The sequence below is a fragment of the Pongo pygmaeus genome, chromosome 2, assembly GCF_028885625.2.
Source record: "Pongo pygmaeus isolate AG05252 chromosome 2, NHGRI_mPonPyg2-v2.0_pri, whole genome shotgun sequence".
Lineage (NCBI taxonomy): Eukaryota > Metazoa > Chordata > Mammalia > Primates > Hominidae > Pongo > Pongo pygmaeus.
The window spans coordinates 150,275,382-150,296,733 of record NC_085930.1 but is presented as its reverse complement, the minus strand read 5'-3'; the positions used below and the strand labels follow the sequence as shown (position 1 = coordinate 150,296,733).

General features: G+C 36.9%; 1 protein-coding gene and 1 pseudogene across 4 annotated transcripts in view; one reads left to right on the top strand and one right to left on the bottom strand.

Annotated features, from left to right (window-relative positions):
• The window catches only part of RASA2 (RAS p21 protein activator 2), a 129,114-nt gene that overhangs the window by 8,190 nt on the left and 99,572 nt on the right, over positions 1–21,352 (bottom strand). For 2 of the 4 annotated variants that reach the window (XM_054480198.2, XM_054480200.2), the window contains exon 19: positions 20,738–20,847. In XM_054480198.2, the coding sequence (XP_054336173.1) occupies positions 20,738–20,847 (110 nt within the window). The remainder of the gene's footprint in view (positions 1–20,737; positions 20,848–21,352) is intronic. The other 2 variants (XM_054480199.2, XM_054480201.2) reach the window with 1 other exon arrangement.
• Positions 6,531–7,229, top strand: LOC129032624 (14-3-3 protein theta-like; annotated as a pseudogene).

Genomic DNA, 21,352 nt, shown 5'->3' with positions numbered 1-21,352 from the left:
CTTTGGAAATTCCATTAAGGAAATTTGAGTTTGCTAAAGGAGCTCCATAATAATATGGCGTAAGAATATGATGCATTTCAACTTAACGATTTACCTGAGAATAAATTATATCTCACAAAGTCATAGAAACTATAAGCAAACATAATTCTAACTTCTGGTCATTATGTAGTATTGTTCTTAGAAAAATCAAAGCTTTGCTTTTATTTCACCCCCAAGCTTTGCTTGAATGACATATAGATTGAAGTGCTGGAGGTTAAGAAACTTTGCATTTTATATTATTTAACCAATTAATTGCATAGTTTTGGGCAACGAAACTATTTGGTTAATAAAGGTATGTTTCTTTTTTTTTTTTGTCTTTACAGAGATGTTAAGATAGAATATTTGGTAAGCCTGGTTTCTGGTATAAAATCTAAAATTTATGTAATTCAAGCAGATGTGACATATAATGTTTTTAAAAAAGATAAAGTCACTTAATTCAACTATCATATATTGAATGTCTATTATATATCAGGCACTGTTCTAACCACTTATGATATAGCTGTAAATAGATCATATAAGGCTTCTAAAGGAGTATGCATTTAGGTCTGGAAAGACAAAAGACCATAAATATTAAATAGAGATGAATGCTACAATGAAAATAAACTGAGTGATGTGATAGAAAGTGAGAAGTTACTTTAAATTGGGTGGCTAGGAAAAAACTTTCTGAGGAAATGACATTTACAGTTAACAAATATAAATCATTAATGCATGAGATAATAAGGAAAGACTATCAGCAATCTCCTAGAATCAGACGAGATTATATTTATGGGGGTGGGGAGTTGAATGGTGGGGCAGGAAGGCAGTAACTGAAGGAAGCCATAGTCTAAGCCAGATGTACGATAAGACATCTGCAAAAGTACGAGTGGTTAAGGAAGAGTTTCAAGCCAGAGCCAGTGCACACAGACAGCTGAAGGTTGGGGGCACTCAAACATACATCAGGATGATTAATCAGTAAGTTGCATGTGGAACAGCTGGGTCAATCAGGCCCTCCCCATTCCCAGGTTTGTGCTAAGCAGCAGTCAACAGAGGCATATATTCACAGGCTAAAGCAGCAAGGATGCATACTGGGCTGCAGAGCAGTGCAATGTCACAGGTAGCTGCTAACTCTCAGAAGGGAAGAAGAGAACACCCACACCAGAAGACAAGCAAAAGCACTCCTGCCCCTCAGCAGCTTGTCCTGTCCCTCCCTCATAATCATTGGCAGTAAGCTATTCAACACTCAAGTAGGTAAATGGACTGCAAAACACAGAGATGAGCAAAACACCAAAAAAAAAAAAAAAAAAAAAATCACCAGTTAAGGAAACTAATCACTCTGAAGAAGAGACATACATGCAACAAAGGAGGATAACATCTGAGGAAATCAGGAGTTTAAGAAACTGGGGGGAAGAGACCTATGTCTTTGGGTACTAATTTACAGGGGGCATTATAGTCAGACAATTTTAAAATTTTGCAAGGAGTTTCTATCTTTAGATTTGTTGAATACACAAAGAATGCACATACCCTGAAAACTGCTATATTTATTCATTTCTGGACAAATTGTAACACAGCATATGTGGAGAAAGGGCATTGCTCCCAGGCACATATACTATCATGATATTAGGGTTAATTTCACAGTTAACAGTGTTAACTGGAGTGAACTGCAATGTGAGTTAGTGAAAATGAAAGATTTTACTGAGGACTTTCCAAAAATACAGTACAAGAAGAAAAAAAAGCAATATTAGAATAGTTAAGTACCATCGTGGATGGATTTAGAAGTTTTAATATCTGACAAATAAGAGTATTCAGGAGAAAATTACAAATAAAAATGTCCCCAAGAGAAAGTCAGAAATCTTCAAATAGAAAGTTATCCACCAAGTACTAAGCAGGATGGAAGAAAAAAGAAAACTACCTAAATACTAGGCAGAAAAACATTAGAACTTGAAGGCTACAGAGAGCCCTAAGAGTTTTTAGATAGAAGAATCAAAAGACTGAGAATCAGAGTGACATCAAAATCCTCATCAGCAGCAATGGAAGCTAGTAAACAATGGAGTATTCTAACTATCATTCGAGAGTAAGGGTAAAAGACATTTTTTTTAAATTCCTGTTCAACTTATTATTTAATATATATATTTTTATTATACTTTAAGTTCTAGGGTACATGTGCACAATGTGCAGGTTTGTTACATACGTATACATGTGTCATGTTGGTGTACTGCACCCATTAACTCGTCATTTACATTAGGTATATCTCCTAATGCTATCCCTCCCCCCTCCCCCCTCCCCCCTCAGGTAAAAGACATTTTTGTATATGTAAGGACTCAGAAAACTTATCAGCCACAAAGCCTATCTGAAAGAATTCCTTAAGTACTCCCACAAAATAATAATGAATTCAGGAAAAAGATGTGTTATACAAAAAATAGTGCTGGGCCAAAGAAATCAGGAAAATTGATAGGCAAGGATGCAAAATCATTAAAACATAATGTAAAAAGGTAAAAGAAACAAGAGAAACAAGTATTAAAATTCCAGATGACTTCTTTAGGGAGATGCTAGGAAAAGAATAATTGAAAGCATGGTAATGTTCTTTCCCAGCTTGAATGGAGACTTGGATCAACTGTAGACATTAATATAAACATTTAAGTTTAAATTTGCTAACAATTTAAAAAGTAAAAATAGGATAGTCAAGTTTCCTCACTAGATAGAGACAGAAAGATAGAGTGCAAACACCCATACATGCTCAACTATTCCAATAAAAAGGAAGGGAAAAATAAACCCAAGAAACAGAAAAGCCTAGTAAATAGAAAACACAAAACAAAGTAGTAGTAATGGTAATCACAATAAATGTGAGTGCATTAAATTTCCTACTAAATGGCTGAAATCAGGTTTTAAAGTTGTCATTACCTCCTAATTAAACAGAAATACCCTATTAACTCGCTAATTACACTCCTACGTATATACCATGACAGCTGAAGACACATCCACACAAAAACTTGTAAATGAATGTTCACAACTGCATTGTTCATAATAGCCAAAAACCAAAAACAATCTAAATGTCCATCAACTGGTGAATGAATAAACAAGACGTGGTATTATCTGTAAAAGAGAATATGATTCAGCCACGAAAATAAAGTACTGATTCATGCTACAACATGAATGAACCTCCAAAACATTACGCTGAGTGAAAGATGTTAGTCACAAAAGGCTACCTGTGATTCCATGTATATGAAATGTCTAGAATGGGCAAACCTATAGAGACAGAAAGTATATTAGTGGTTGTCAGAGGCTGGGAGAAGGGAGGAATGGGGAGTGACTGTTAATGGGTATAGGGTTTCTTTCTGGGTGGTGAAAATGCTTTGGAATTAGTGGTGATTGCGCAACACTATGAATATCTTGAAAACCAATCAACTGTATACCTTAAAAGGGTGAATTTTATGGTATGTGAATTATATCTAAATTTTATTTTTTATTTTTTTTGAGACAGAGTTTTGCTCTCATCACCCAGGCTGAGTACAATGGCATGATCTCGGCTCACTGCAATCTCCACCTCCTGGGATCAAACGATTCTCCTGCCTCAGCCTCCTGAGTAGCTGGGATTACAGGCGCCCACCACCACACTTGGCTAATTTTTGTATTTTCAGTAGAGATGGAGTTTCACCATGTTGGCCAGGCTGGTCTCGAACTCCTGACCTCAGGTGATCCACCCGCCTTGGCCTCCTAAAGTACTGGGATTACGGGCCTGAACCACTGTGCCCGACCTAAATTTAAAAAAATACCATTACCACCACAATAAAAACGAATGTCCAACTACATATTGGCCCCAAGGGACACAGCTAAAATAATGTTATCATGACCGTATTTTTGATAATAGTGTTAAGAAAGATGGGTGTATAAAACTGGGCAAATTATTAAAAACAACTTCAGGGCATAGGAAAACAACCAACGGTGATAAGTTTACTCATGAAAAACTGCATAGGGTAAGAACTGTGGATTTATGGTCTTCCTACCTGGGGGTATTTCCATTATCCCCAAGTTAGGCAGTGAAAATACAAGAGTTTTACTGGCTGGAGGTTACAGATTCCGTTTAAGGATGAAATCTGGAAGCAAGAGGGCTATGAAAGCCTGATAATAAACTTGCCAGATCCCTGCCTGACTGCTAACGTAGGCATGTATGTGGAATATCCCAGAGTCTGGCAAAAACTGAAAGCCTGGGGAGATGTCAATTTGCTGTGACTCTGAATGTATTCTCTAATCCACACACAGCTTAGGTGACAGAGGGTGGAAGCCTTTGAGGTATTTGGGCTGCCTGCTCAATTAATTTGTTGACCACTAAACTAATCAAGTTCAGGTGAGGCCCCCTAGGGAGCTAGCTAGGGTTAGAGGGAAACATCTGAACAGAGAGATACACTGTAAGTAAGAGAGAGACTCTGCAGTTTTAGTCTAGGCAAGCATTCAGAACAAACCAAATGCAGACACACTACAGTGTACTATCTACAAGAGGGGTCCCCAAAATCTGGACCATAGACTGGTACTGGTCAGTGGCCTGTTAGGAACTAGGCCACCCAGCAGGAGGAGCAGTGGGTGGGCAAGCAAGCATTATCACCTGAGTTCCGCCTCCTGTCAGATAAGGGTGGCATGAGATCACAAGAGTGCAAACCCTATTGTGAAATGAGCATGCAACGGATCTAGGTTGTGCACTCCTTATGAGAATCTAATGCCTGATGATCTGAGGTAAAACAATTTCATCCCAAAACCATGATCCCCCCACCAGTCCATGGAAAAATTGTCTTCCATGAAACTGGTCCCTGGTGACAAAAAGGTTGGGGACTGCTGATCTTAAAAATGTCTAGCTTTTAATAAGAAAGTAAGACATATAAAAAAACAGGAAAGTGTGACACATAACTTGGGAAAGAAGGCAGCCAACTAAAACTGATTCTGAATGGGTCCAGATACTGAATTTAGCAGCCTAAGACTTCAAAACAGTTACTCTAAATATGCTGAAATAATTCAATAAAAATATACTAATAGCAACTGAACATATATAGGCTCTCAACAGAAAAATCTAAAGTACAAAGAGAACTAAATGGAAATTCTGGAGCTGAAAAGTACAATCGATGAATGAAAAATTCACATGAGCTAAATCAGTGAACTTAAGTAAAAATGATCTAATTTGGAGACCGAAGAGAATAAAAGAAAAATGAACTGAGTCTCAGTGAGATCTATGAGACAATTTGTCAGCATAAATTGGAGGATCCCTAGAAGAAAAAGGGGGGAAATTTGAAGAAATAAGTCAAAAAAGTCCCAAATTTGGTGAAAAACATTATCTTATGGTTCAAAAAATTCAACAAACCCCAACAAGCTCTTGAAAAATTTCAACCACCAAGTAATACATTTTATGGTCATCATATTAAAAAAAGAAAAAGGAATGACAATGAATAATGGAGAAAATACACCTTTCTTTTCAATGAAGTCCAATTCATTTAAGAAAAATGTTCAGTGCTTTTAATGTTCTCTTCAAGAAATCCTAGCATATCACGGTTTCGAAGATATTTTTCCACATTTTCTTTGAGGTCTATGATTCTATCATCTTTTTTTTTTCTTTTTTTTGGAGACAGTGGAGACAGTCTGTCTCTGTTGTCCAGGCTGGAGCGCAGTGGTGCGATCTCGGCTCACAGCAACTTCTGCCTCCTGAGTTCAAGTGTTCAAGTGATTCTTGGACCTCAGCTTCCTAAGTAGCTGGGATTACAGCCGTGGGCCACCACGCACAGCTAATTTTTGTATTTTTAATACAAACGGGGTTTCACCATATTGCCCAGACTGGTCTTGAACTCTTGAGCTCAGGCAATCTGTCTGCTGCAGCCTCTCAAAGTGCTTGGGTTACAGGTGTGAGCCACTGTGCCTGGCCCCATCATCTTGAATTAAATTTTGTGTTGTGTGAGATGGGGTAAAGTTCATTTCCCCTCCATGTTTATCAGGGTTGTTCCTGCACCATATGTTAAAAAGCCTTTTCTTTCCCTACTGAATTGCCTTGACAGCTTTGTTAAAATGGAATTGGCCATATATATGTGTGTGTTTCTTTCTGCTCTGTCCATTGATCTCTTTCTCTCTTATCCTAAACCTACAATCTTGATTACCGCAGCTTTACAGTAAGTCTTTAAATTAGCTCTCAACTTTGCTTTACCTTTCAACATTGCTTTGGCTATGGTTAAGACCTTTATTTTTCCATCCATGTAAATTCTAGAATCAACTTGTACATTTTTATTTTAAAAACTGGCTGGGATTTGGAGTGGGATTGTGTTAAAATCAAGATGAATTCAGGGAGATGTGGCTTCTTAAAAAATACTTATCTAAAAGCAGATCAAAGTGGTAGGACTCTAGTTGTGGCCACGGAGATGTGAAGCTCTGAAGACTCCTCCTGCTCCAGGTTGGCGCTTGCCCTTGCTCTCTTTGCCCTCCGCCCTGCACCCACCAAGGAGAAGAGGGAGCTGATCCAGAAGGCGAAGCTGGCCAAGCAGGCAGAGCGCTACGATGACATGGCCACTTGCATGAAGGCTGTGACCGAGTAGGTCGCTGAGCTGTCTAATGAGGAGCGCAACCTGCTCTCTGTGGCCTATGAGAATGTGGTCGGGGGCTGCAGGTCTGCCTGGAGGCTCATCTCGAGCATCGAGCAGAAGACTGACACCTCCGACAAGAAGCTGCAGCTGATTAAGGACTATTGGGAGAAAGTGGAGTCTGAGCTGAGATCCATCTGCACCACCGTCCTGGAATTGTTGGATAAATATTTAATAGCCAATGCGACTAATCCAGAGAGGAAGGTCTTCTATCTGAAAATGAAGGGTGATTACTTCCAGTACCTTGCTGAAGTTGTATGTGGTTGCATGTGGTGATGATTGAAAACAAACAATAGATAATTCCCAAGGAGCTTACCGAGAGGCATTTGATATAAGCAAGAAAGAGATGCAACCCACACACCCAATACGCCTGGGGCTTGCTCTTAACTTTTCTGTATTTTACTATGAGATTCTTAATAACCCAGAGCTTGCCTGCACGCTGGCTAAAATGGCTTTTCATGAGGCCATTGCTGAACTTGATACACTGAAGGAGGACTCATAAAGACAGAACCCTCATCATGCAACTGCTTAGAGACAACCTAACACTTTGGACATCAGACAGTGCAGGAGAAGAAATATGAGGCAGTAGAAGGGGCTGAAAACTAAATCCACCAGGGTGTCATCCTTCTTTCCTTCAAGAAACCTTTTTACACATCTCTATTCCTTATTCCACTTGGATTTCCTATAGCAAAGAAACCGATTCATGTATTTGGAATCAACTGTTTATAGTCTTTTCAAACTGCAGCTTTCAGAAAACTTCATTCCTTGATTTGTGTTTGTCTCGGCCTTCCTGGTGTGCAGTTACTGCTGTAGAAAAGTATTCATAGCTTCATTTCATATAAACGTAAGTAACTTCCACACACTTATGTAGAGGACTAAAAATGTATCTGGTATTTAAGTAATCTGAAACAGTTCTGCAAGTGGCTGTTTTGTATTACTGTGAAGATACAAAAATGTAGTTAATTACAATTTAAAGAGTGTTCCATATAACTTCTTAATTTCTACATTCCCTCCCTTACTCTTCGAGGATTTCCTTTCAATAAGCAACTTTTCCATGCTCTTAATGTATTCCTTTTTAGTAGGAATCCAGAAGTATTAGACTGAATGAAAACACACTTGCCATCTCTGGCTATGGGGTTCACAAATTGAAATGCCTCCTTTATCACATAAGGAGGTCATGTATATCTGTGGCAACAGGGAGTTTCCTTATTCACTCTTTATTTGCTGCTGTTTAAGTCGACAACCTCCCTTCCCAATAAAAATTCACTTATACCTCCTGTCTTTGTAGTTCTGGTATTCACTTTACTATGTAATAGAAGTAGCATGTTACTGCCAGAATACAACATTGCTTTTGGCAAATTAAAGTGCATGTCATTTCTTAATACACTAGAAAGGGGAAATAAAGTACACAAGTCTAAGTTTAAAACTTTTGTACTTTTCTATGCAGATTTGTGCACGTGAGAGGGTGTCCCGTTTGTCTAGTGATTGTTAGAGTTGGAACACTATTGTGTGTTGCTATTCATTGACTGTAGGCCCAAAAAGCCTTGTGAAAATGTTATGCCCTATGTAACAGCAGAGTAACATAAAATAAAATTACATTTTATAAACCAAAAAAATAAACCCCAAAAAACAAAGAAACTCAATCTTCAATCTGCAAACATGACGTGTCTTTTTTTATTTAGACTTTCTTTACTTTATCTCTGGAGTGTTTTGTAGTTTCAGTGTAGAGGTGTTGTACTTCTTTGGTTTAATTTAATTAATTTATTTATTGAGACAGAGTCTCGCTCTGTCACCGAGGCTGGAGTGCAGTGGTGCGATCTCGGCTCACTGCAATCTCCACCTCCTGGGTTCAAGTGATTCTGCTGTCTCAGCCTCCCGAATAACTGGGATTACAGGCATGCACCACGACGCCCAGCTAATTTTTTGGTATTTTTTAGTAGAGACGAGGTTTCAGCATGTTGGCCAGGCTGGTCTTGAACTCCTGACCTCAAGTGACCTGCCCACCTTGGCCTCCCAAAGTGCTGGGATTATAGGCGTGAACCACCGTGCCCAGCCTTCTTTGGTTAAATTTATTCCTAAGTATTTTAGGGTTTTTTTCGGGGGGACTACTGTAAAGGGTATGATTTTTAAAATTTTGTTTTCTAACAGTTTGCAACTTGCAGAAATATAATTGATTTGTACATATTTATCCTTTATCCCAAGACCTTGCTAAATTAAATTCAGTTATTAGTTCAAGTAGCTGTTTTGAGGATTCTTCAGGAGTTTCAATATAACACTATATGCCTTTTATTTCTTGTCTTACTGCATTGGTTAAAATCTTCAGTATTGAACAGAATTTATTAAAGGGGATAATCCTTGATTTAACTGCAGATTTCTTATATACTTTTGATCAGATTAAGGAGATTATCTTTTAGACTTCATTCAGAGTTTTTATTTTCTTTAATCACAAACAGGTGTTAAATTTTGTCAAATACATTTAGTCTGTTAAGATAAATTATGTTGATTAGTTCTCAGATATTAAACCAACTTTATATACTTGGGACAAACTCCACTTCATTATGGATTGTCCTTTTCATATACTGCTGGATTTAATTCATTATACGTATTTTTTCTTGTAAAATCTTTAGTTTTAGTACTAGAGTTATGCAGGCTTCAGAAGATGACTTGGCAAGTATTCTTTCCCTCTGTTTTCTAAAAGACTTTGTGGGTAAGGTTGACGTTATTTCTTCCTTAAGTGTTTGGCCGATTTTACCAGTAAAGCTATTTAAGCCTGGCATTCTTTTTTAGGACACATTTCATCACAAGCAGATACAGGGTTTTTAAGATATTCTACTTTTTTCTTGCATCTGTTTTAGTAAATTGTTTTCCAAGAAATTTGCCCATTCATCTGAATTGTCAAATTTATTGATATAAAGTTGTTCATATTAGTTCCTGGTTAGTCTTTTAATGTCATTAGAATTTGTAGTAGTCTTATTCCTAATCATGGTAATTTTGTGTTTGATTTTTTTTTCTTTTATCAGTCTTTCTAGGCATTTTTCAATTTTATTAAAGCTTTTGGCTTTGTTATGCTTCACTATTAGTTTGTTTCCTATTTCACTGATTGTACTCTCATCTTTATTTTTGCCATTCTTCAATTAACTTTAGGTTTATTTTCTCATTTTCTAGTTTAAGTTGAAAATATGTAATTGATTTTATCCTTTTTTTTAAAAAAATAAAAGCTTTATTAAGGTGAGCCTATTTGACGTATCAATTCATCCCGTTTAAGTGTACAAAGGAAGGTTTGTTTGTAACTCTACTGAGTGGTATAACCATGACCATAAATCAATTTTAGAACAGCTTCATTCTACCAATAAAATCCCTCATGCCTGTTTATACCCCAATCGGCTACTTGGGACTGGTTCCCAACCTGTCCCAAGCAGCCACTAACTTACTTTCTGTTCCTATACCTTTGTCTTTTCTGGACACTTCGTATAAATGGAATCATACAGTACATAATTTCTTGGATCTGACTTCTTTCACTTAGCATAATTTTTTGAGGTTCATCCATGATGCAGCATGTGTCAGTAGTTCAATCTTTTTTACTGCTAGTAGTATTCTTTATTATTATTATTTTTTTTTGTAGAGACAGGGTTTCACCATGTTGCCCAGGCTGGTCTCAAACCCCTGAGCTGAAGTCATCCTCCTACCTTGGCCTCCCAAAGTGCTGGGATTTCAGATGTGAGCCACCACGCCCAGCCTGTACTGCTAATAGTGTTCTATTGCACATATGTATCATATTTTGTTTACCCATTCACCAGTTGATAGACATGTAGGTTGCTTCTAGTTTTTGGCTACTGTGAATAATGCTGCTCTGAACATTCACTCCGATTCTTTGTGTGGGCATATGTTTTCATTTCTTTTGGGGTAGGTAACCAACAGTGGAATTGCTAGGTTACATGTATAGTAGTTTTATGTTTATCTTTCTGAGAACTTGCCCAATTGCTTGTCAAAGCCCCTGACTATTTTACATTTCCACTGGAAATGTATGAGGGTTTCTGTTTCTCCACATTCTCAACAACATTTGGTATTGTCTGTCTTATTTATTACAGACACTCTAGTTGGTGTGAAATGGTATCTCATTGTGGTTTTAATTTGCATTTTCCTAATAATGATGTTGAGCATCTTTTCATATGCTTATTATCCATTTGTATAATCTCTTTGATAAAATGTTCTTATCTATCGTCCTCTTTTTAAATTGGGTTTTTGAAAATTCTGGATACAAGTATATTAGATAAGGGTTTTGCAAATATTTTCTTCCAGTCTGTTGCTTACCTTTTCATTTTCTTAATGATCTTCTTTTGAAATAATGTTTTTGAATTTTGATGAGATCCAATTTATCAAATATTTTCTTTTATAGACCATATATTTAGTTATGTAAGAAATCTTTGCCTAACCTACAAAAGTTCAAAGATTTTCTTTACTTGCTAATATAAATATTTATAACAATCAATTTCCCTTTACGTACTGTTTTAGCTGCATCCTACAAACTTTGATGTATTTGTTGCATTTTCATTATCATTTAAGATAAAAATATTTTTGAGTTTCCTTGTGAATTCTTCAATCTATAGGTTACTTAGAAGTATTTTATTTAATTTCCAAATATTTGGGGCTCTTCCAGGTATCATATTGTCATTAATTCTGTTGTGATCAGAGAACATACTTTGTAAAAGGTCAATCTTTTGATATTTACTGAGACTCCAGGCCCAGCATGTGGTGGCCTATTTTACTGAATGTTCCAATGCACATTTCAAAAGAACATGTATTCTGCACCTGTTTGGCCTAGCGTCCCATAAATGTAAACTAGATCAAGGTGACTGATAGTATTATTCCAAACTTCTGTAAGAAAACTGGTCCTTATGCTCAGCTGCTCTAACAATTGCTGAGAGAAGACTATTAAAATATTCAACTACAGGCCAGGTGCGGTGGCTCATACCTGTAATTCTAGGCCGAAGCAGGAGGATCACTTGAGTCCAGGAGTTTGAGACCAGCCTGGGCAACAAAGTGAGACCTTGCAGCTACAAAAAATCAGAAAATTAGCCAGATGTGGTGGCATCCACCTGTGGTCCCAGGTACACAGGAGGCAGAGGCAGGAGGATCTCTTGAGCCCAGGAGGTTGAGGCTGCAGTGAGCTATGTCTGTGCACTCCAGCTTGGGAGACAGAGCGAGACCTTGTCTCAAAAAAAAAAAAAAAAAAAAAAAAAATTCAACTAGAATTGTAGATGTCCTATTTCAATTCTGCTTTTTTCTCCAACTACACTGAAGTTGTAATTAGGTATGTACACATTTAGGATTATATGCTCCTTCTGCCATTATAAAATGTGCCCAAACATATTTGGTAAAAGTTGTTTTGACATCTACTTGGTCTGGGATTACTGCTTACTGTTTACATCATCTTTCTCCACCCAATTACTTTCAACCTATCTGTGCTTTTATAATATATTTAACGTGGATATATTGTAGAAAGTATATTATTGGTTCTTGCTTTTTAAAATATAGTCTGACAGTCTCTGACTTTCAATGTAATGTAGTTAATTTACATTTACTGTAATTATTGATATGGCTGGGTTTGAGCTATCATTTTGTTATTCGTTTTCTGTCTCATCTGATTTTTGTTCCTCTGTTCTTCCCTTCCTCACATTTTAATTTACTTACTGTTTGGGAGGAGGAGAGGGGATGGATTAGTTATGTCAAGTTTTTTCCTAAATTTTTGTTCTAGATATTATAATATACAGCTTTAACTCATCACAGTCCACTTAAAATTATTCTTGCATCACTTCACATAAAATATAAGACCCTTGGAATAATTTACTCCACCCCCTTCCTTTGTGCTGTTACTGTCATATATTTCATATCCAGATACATTATAAACCCTATAATTAAATGTCATACATTTTGCATCAAACAGTTGCTTTTTAAAGAAATGAAGAAAAAAAAACAGGCATTCTTACATTTACCCACATATTTACTATTTCCAGTGCTCTTTACTCCTTGTAGATCTAAGTTTCCATCTGGTATTATTTCCTTTCAGCCTGAATAATTTCCTTTAGCATTTCCTATAGTGCAGGCTTGCTCACAATGGAGTCTCTCTCAGCTTTCATTTATTTAAAATATATTTTCATTTTCGAAGAAAATTTTCTCTAGAATGTTGAGACTTTTGTTCCTTTAGCATTTTAAAGAAGTCATTCCACTGTCCTCCAGTTTTAGTTGCTTTTTATGAGGAGTTGGCTGTCAACTGTACTGCTGTTCCCCTGTCTTTTGCTTCTCTGCTTGCAAGATTTTCTCTTTATCTCTGGTTTGACTATTGTATGTCTAAGTGCGGCTTCCTTTGCGTTTATCATGCTTGCAGTTCATTGAGCTTCTCAGATCTATAAGATACTATTTCATCAAATTTGGGAAATTTTAGGCCATTATTTCTTCAAAAAAAAATTTTTTTTTTTTGGTCCAATTCTTTCTCTACTCTCCTTCTAGGACACCAACCATGCATATGTTAGACTACCTGATATTGTACTAAAGGGTCACTGAGGTTTTGTTCATTTCCCCCCCCGTCTTTTCTGTGTTATAGATTGGTTCATTTCCACTGATCTATCTTCAAGTTCAGTGAACCAATCTGTTGTTAAGCCTGTCAGATTTTTCATGTCAGGTATTGTGCTTTTCAATTCTAGAATTTCCATTTGATTCCCTTTTTATTTTCTTTTTTGGCTGAGATTCCCCATTTCTTTACTCATGATGACTACTTTTCCACTAAGTCCTTGAAATATTTATAATAGAGGCTTTAAAGTTCACATCTGCTAATTCCAACATGTAGATCATCTAGGGGTCTACTTCTACTGATTGCCTTTTCTCCAGATTATGCATTATAATTCTGTGTTTCTTCTTGAGTTGTTAATGTTCCATTACATACTGGCCATCATGAATAAAACATTGTAGAAACTATGGATTCAGTTACCTTCCCTTGAAGTTACATCATTGGTGGTTATCTTGAGGGTTGGTTTTATACTTTGTTTATACTATACTTTGTTTATTCTTAATCCTAGAATATAGTCTTTACTACTAAGCCACCACTCTTGAGATTTTGATGAAAATACTGAAGTGTTTGCTAAGCTCTCTAAGTAAAATTCCAAATTCTGTCTCCTTTGAGGGGGACAGAAACTGAAGTCTCTGCTCATCTTTTTCAAGTTTTCAGTTATTGCTTTTCACTAGCCCCTTTGGAGGTCCCTCTTGCATTAGTGGTTTAAGAGTCAACTAAATATTTCAGAGGAGTTCACATGCAGACTGAAGAACTCCTCTTTATGCCTCAATTTCCAGCCTCTCTGGTAGCCCTAAACTCCATCCTTTGGTATCTCAAGCCAATAAAGCTTAGTTTTCTGCTTGCATTTTAGCACCACTGCAAACTGGCTAGACTGGGAGTGCTTTCAAAGGGAAAAGCTGTATAAAAATAAATCTTAGGCCGGGCGCAGTGGCTCATGCCTATAATCCCAGCACTTTGGGAGGCCAAGGCGGGTAAATCACCTGAGGTTGGGAGTTCAAGACCAGACTGACCAACATGGAGAAACCCTGTCTCTACTAAAAATACAAAATTAGCCGGGCATGGCGGCGCATGCCTGTAATCTCAGCTCCTGGGGAGGCTGAGGCAGGAGAATCACTTAAACCTGGGAGGTGGAGGTTGCAGTGAGCTGAGATTGCACCACTGCACTCCAGCCTGGGCAACAAGAGTGAAACTCCATCTCAATCAATCAATCTTAGCCAGCATGGTTCCTTTCTTTCAAGGGTCAAATTCTTCAGAGAATTGCTATATATATTCTGCTCAAGGTTTATAATTGTTATCTATGAGAGTTAGTCTAATACAAGCTTCTCTACCATTACCAGGACTCTTGGTTTTTTTCTACCATTACCAGGACTCTTTTTTTTTTTTCAAGTTCAGTTTTACACCGACTCCATCATTTTCTGTTCCCCTTCTTTACTTCTTTTTTTTTTTTTCCTCAAAAAGAGTTCTGTATCTATTTTTAAAATGGCAACTTCATGCCCAAATCCTTGGAATTATCCTTAACTTGCCTTTTTCTCTCACTCCCAGTATCTAACTCCTCTGGGTACTATCTTTCAAATAGATCCAGAATGTGATCCATTTTTATCATTTCTACTGCTACCAACAGATCCAAGCCATTCTCTTTTCTCCTCTAGAATATTTTAATAGTCTCTTAACTGGTCTCCTTGTGACCTTCATTCATTCTCCATGTAACACTCCACAGACATAAGTTACCCTATTAAGACATAAGTTAAACAATGTCATTCTTCTGCTTAAACCTCTCAAATGTCTTTCCATTTTACTCAAAGCAAAAGCCCACAAGGTCCTATAAAATCTAGCACTTCTATGATCTTTTTGATCTTAGTTCCTATGACTTACCCTCTTCTTCATTTTTTTCCAGCCACAAGAGCTTTCTCTTATCTCTTTAACACTCCAGGCATGCTTCTATTTCAAGGCATTTGTTCTGGGTGCTGTTAGCTATTTCTGTGACACTTTTATCCCAAATATCCACATGGTTCACTCCCCGACCATCTTTAGGTTTAGGTCTTTGCTCAAATGTCACTTTCTCAGTGAAGCCTTCCCTGGTTAGACCTTTTAATATTTTAACTCACCTCACTGAACCCATCATTTTCTGTTCCTTGTCTTTGCTTCTTTTTTGTTCATCTGATTTATTATAATCCAACATAAATATAATTTTCTTTTTTTTACTGTTTATTGTCTTAGTAAAGATCTATAAGGACAGGGATTTTGGTATGTTTTGTTTACTATTTTTCTCTCCAGAGCCTAGAACAGTGTCTGGTACATAGTAGGCACTCAATAAAATACCTGTTGAATAAATGCATGATTGAATCAATGATGTATTTTGTTCCTTAGCTATCAGAAGAAAAAAAAAAAAAGGCTGCAGAGCCCTGTATGTGAAAATACAGGTAGGTGAAAACCATGTCAACCTCAGTGTATTGAACATTTATGTTTAAAATATCATGGACATTTCTTTTACAATGTCCATTGGCTATATGAGCTAGGGTATGGCTGGCTATATAAGCTAGGGCATTTAATGTCACATGAAAGTTGTGTGTATGTATATGTGTATAACAGGTCTCCCCAAAGAATTAAATTAAATTTAATTAGAATTTAATTTAATTTAATTTATCTAATTAAATTCTACAGAACAGAATTTCAAAGATGAATTAGTATGCCTGGCAGAAATTTTAGAAAGACAAGTGGTTCTTAACGTAATTCAGATGACAGCATATATGGAAGACATGGGGTTCTTTGAAGAATATTTAGTATATGCCTTTATGCCACTAGTAATAATATGGTCCTTACCACTGAGGATCTTAAAGACTAGGGGAAGAGATGGACAAAAGTAATGACCACACAGTATGCCACATAGCTAAAGATACACAGTAAGGGAATGGCTACACTGAGGTAGCCATATGAGGCTTACAATGGCTTCCATAAAGAGCTGACACTTGATCTAAGACTTAAAGGACAACAGATTACACAGGTAAAGAAGAAAATAAAGGAATTTTTAGGTAGATATTTTTATGTACATATGCAAAAGCATGAATGTAAAAGCATGCAAAAGATGTAAAGAAGGCACTGCAAAAAGTAGTCTGGTGAAACTACATATGGATACTGCAAAAGATGAGGCTGAATGAGACATAAAGAGGCTGGAACATCAATAACTAGTTTGATCTCCGCATATAACTAAGAGAACTTTTACTTGTAGAAGATGACTAAATTATAATATAGCAATATAAAATCATAATCGTAATAAGTACACAGGGCCATAAAAATCTCTCAAGGTAATCATGACTGATGGCTGAGTGTCTGATAATATTCACTTGCTACATGTTAATTTAACTCTACTGATTAGTTGCTTACTATTGCCTGTTAGCACTTGCCTAAAGGGGCCTCAAAAATTTAAAAACTTATTGAAGAAAAATCCTTAAGACAGAGAAAATTCTACTAATTCATTTTCCAGTAAATTGGGAAAGGACTATGCATATTATTTGACAATAAGTGACAGAAATACTTGATTCACAATACTACTGTATATTAGGAAGACAGAGTGAAAGACTCAATGATTTAGGTCTATGTTACAGGAAATTTGGGAGGTATTCTTTCAGACACCAAAGTCACATAGTAAGTGTAGCAAAAGACTAATTAACTAGCAGTCTTGGCTATCTAGAAAACAGCAGGGAAACTGGAAGTAAGCAAAACATTTGCTCAACAACCAAACAGAGAATGCAAAGCCCAGGTATTTTATTTACAGGAGAAAGTCCTGACATTTTCATTCAAAGCCTTTTAATCTTAGGCATAATTTAAACTAACATAGCACTTGCATCCTCACTCATAGGACATTGCTGTAAAAAACAGAGGTGGGTGATGGGATGGGAATAAGGTGTTATATTATGGTTCACAGACATCACAAGAAATTTAAGGTCACAGCCTTACCACAAAGGATACAGAGAAACTGTATAAAGCGAACATAGGAACACAAGAAGCACAGCAGTCCAAGGCATTTAGCTGCGGAGTAAATGCATTTAGCTGGAGTAAACAGTTGCACATACCCTTAAGCAGCCCTGAAAATATCACTAAATCAGAATCCATATAACAATTAATATTACCAATGGTAGCCCCAAGTCATCTAGAAGATGTTAACTTACGTTCAATGAACTCTTTTTTAGAAGGCAGGGAAGCATGTAATATATTTTGGAAAAATCCATCAAAATAGTTAAAACAAAAAGCATGGAAGCTTAAAACTGCAGGCTTTGGTAAATAAGCTTGAAACTTCATATCTCATTTCTCCAATGTCATTCCAAAATTTTAAACTTCTTAATGCTTAAAAACAACATGGCTTCTAATGCATCTATTTTATACCTCTAGTAGCCTCATCATTCTAGAGAATTTTGTCCTCTTAAAATCAGTGGACAGAACAGAGATTCTTTTTTTTTTTCTTTTTTTCTTTTTTTTTGGAGACGGAGTCTCATTCTGTTACCCAGGCTGGAATGCAGCAGCACGATCTTGGCTCACTGTAGCCTCCGCCTCCCAGGTTCAAGCAATTCTCCTGCCTCAGCCTCCCAAGTAGCTGGGACTACAGATGCACGCCACCACGCCTGGCTAATTTTTGTATTTTTGGTAGAGATGGGGTTTCACCGCGTTGGCCAGGATGGTCTTGATCTCCTGGCCTCATGATCCGCCTGCCTCAGCCTCCAAAAGTGTTGGGATCACAGGCGTGAGCCACCGCGCCCGGCCAGAACAGAGGTTCTTAACTTGAGAATCACAGATGAACTTTAGGTCTATGAACTCCCTGATATTACATGCAAAATTTTGTGTCTATGAACTCCCTGAAGTTAAATGCAAAATTTTTTGTCTATGTTTGTAGGTACAATTTTCTAGACAAAGGGGTCCATAGCTATCTAATTCTTAAAGAAGATTATAAACCAAAAAATACTTCAGAATATTGGTTTAGATTAGAAAATGCTTTAAATGAGGAAAAAAGAACTCATTTATTCATAGAGAATGACTAATTTACCTTAACTTTTATTTAAATGTACTATTAATATAAACATAATTAGCACCCAGTGCTATGCATAGGTGAGAACATTTATATAGTATTCAGTAAGTTATAATTTCTAAAACATTCAAAATATGCTTAGCTTAAAAAATGCTATCTGGGCTGGGCACGCTGGCTCACGCCTGTAATCTCAGCACTTTAGGAGGCTGAGGGGGCAGGTCATGAGGTCAGGAGTTCAAGACCAGCCTGGCCAACATGGTGAAACCCCGTCTCCACCAAAAATACAAAAATTCGCTGGGTGTGGTGGCGGGAGCCTGTAATCCCAGCTACTCAGGAGGCTGAGGCAGGACAATCACTTGAATCTGGGAGGCAGAGGTTGCAGTGAGCCAAGATCATGCCACTGCCCTCCAGTCTGGGTGACAGAGTAAGACTCCATCTCAAAAATAAAATAAATAAATAAAAAGCTATCTGGAAGGTCATGTATGCAGCCTATTGATTTTTAGTTATTTGAGTATGTAAATGTTGTAACAAATTATCTGGGTAATATACCCAAAAGTATAATGCATTTGGTTTCTTATATCTTTCTAATATACTGGGACACATGTAGTCATTCTGGTTAAGCCATTCCTAAGGAAGAATTATGAAATAAAAGTTTTTTCTTATCACTCTACTATTCAAGAGTCTCCACTGAAGCACTCTACTTAACTGTTATATCCTCTTTAAAGCATCTTATGTCTGATGTATTATTCCAGAATTTACAGCAGAAGCTCTCTTAACAGATTTTTACCTAACAGATTTGATGGATTAACAGACTCTCCATTTCCTCTGTAAAACATACTGAATGTTGCTCACGGGGTGCTACACGCTTGTGGTTGCTCGGGTACTCTGTTAAGCCTGCACCCTTCTACTTCCATCAGTTAGTCTGTTTTGCTTACTAAATCCACTGGGTTTGTTGCTAAACTTATTTATGCTAGTTTTCTATGTTGTAACTATAATTTACTTTATGTAAAGAGACAAAGTAAGTGCCCACTACCAAGAGGTTTATTACTTATTTGAAAATCAGGTAAATGCTTTGAAAAGCCTCTAAAAAGGAGACACATACCCTCCACAAATAAGGCTGATTTATGTGGGGGTAAGACAGCTGTAAAAGACTAATGTAACTATCCTGAAAATCTAAGAGGATTTTGTGCTTGAATTACTTTTTAAGTATCTAAGTTCTAGATTTACTTTGGAGAAATCATCCTGAAAACTGATGCATTATGTGTATATTTACACAAGAAAGGCAGGAAATCTGATCTATAGGTCCATAGTCAAAGAAATAATCTTGGTTCTCTACCAAAATGCTGGTAAACAAATACATAAATATTTAAGATCTATATGCATCTTTTTATTTTAAAATGATTCTCGCTTTAACCAACCTTTTGGTTTGGTTAAGTGAACATCTCTGGATCCTGATCATTTTGGACAGAAGGGATTCTACTATATAGATGTGATCTGTCATCTAGATACTAAATTCTTCTTGCTAAAATATCAGAAGCTAATGGCCTTCTGTGGATAATTCCTTTTTTTTTTTTTTTTTTTTTTTGAGATGGAGTCTTGCTCTGTCACCCAGGCTACAGTGCAGTGGCACGATCTTGGCTTACTGCAGCCTCTGCCTCCTGGGTTCAAGCGATTCTCCTGCTTCAGCCTCCAGAGTAGCTGGGACTACAGGCATGTGCCACCATGCCCGGCTAATTTTTTTGTATTTTTAGTAGAGATGGGGTTTCGCCATGTTGGTCAGGCTGGTCTCAAACTCCTGACCTCAAGTGATCTGCCTGCCTTGGCCTCCCAAAGTGCTAGGATTACAGGCATGAGCCACCACACCTGGCCTTCTGTGGAAAATTAACCCAACGGAATAAACTCAAAAGTAGTTTATTTAAAGGACTGTGTGAGTCTACTGAAGGATACGCTTTGCCTCTCTGCAGCTCTCAAATCACACTGTAGGAAGATGGCTTCATTTACACAAACAGCCCACTTGTAAAGGCAACAGAGTCTTCTCACAAGGCAAATTATTAAGTCATCCACCTTGGGGTTAGCTTAGCTAAGAGCCTAGGATGAATTTGACAACTGTATAGGGATCACAATCTATGGTATAACTGTGGGAATTTTTGGCTGATATTTCCCAGCAAAGGACAGAAATAGTCTCATTTATTAGATATGGAATCTTGCTAATTTTGCCTCTGAGAGTTAAAGAAACTCCCGTGTTCTAAGAGGTTTAGCTGTTGCTCTTTGATAAATAACAGTATGGATTACTCTGGATTTTTAGAAAACAGAGCACACTGAAGGAACACCATTTTCAGGAACTCAAGAAAAACATAACATACATGGGGTTACTGTCAAATATTTTTTCATTCTTAGTACGTATGTATCAGTGTGAGAAACCATAAACTACAGTAATATTACTGAAAGGATTCACTAGAGTCACAATAAGCGGCAAAGAAACCTTCACTGAGAACCAGGAAAAACCCCACAATAAAGCATAAACACAACTACCTGGCTGTTTGTGGTAGGTGAGCTCTCTGCTTGTTAAGCAGAACCATCGTTTCTTAAAATTCTTTTTTCCAATCCGAGTTCTTCCTTGAGCTCTTTTATACATCTCACTGCCAACATAACAGATGTAAACATTTAGCTATAAAAATTAAGTTAATCTAAAACAAAGAAGTATCCTTTAACTTTAAATGACATGAATAGTAGTGTAAGATTATATTAAATATATAAAAATATTTTTGCTATCCATGACTGTTGCATTTATTTTGGCCATACCAAAGGAATAAGGTCTTTAATTAATTTAATATTTTTAATTGTACTATACAGAACAAAAAAGGGTCAAATGAGTGGTTCCCCCCCTTAACTTACAATAAACACTTTACATTAAGACTAATAGTGCTGTTACTTTTTTAAAGTACTCTAAATACCCATCATCTCACTATAATTGCAAAACAACTCTAGGACTGTATGCATAGGAAATCAGGCTTTTTTGCCATAAAGTTTGTAGGACAGTAAAGGTGACTTACCTGACTGCTAATTTTGGCAGTTCTAACACAGCACACAAAGCCAGATCTCCTCACTCTTAGACCCATGCTCTTTGTACTTACTTAATATCTA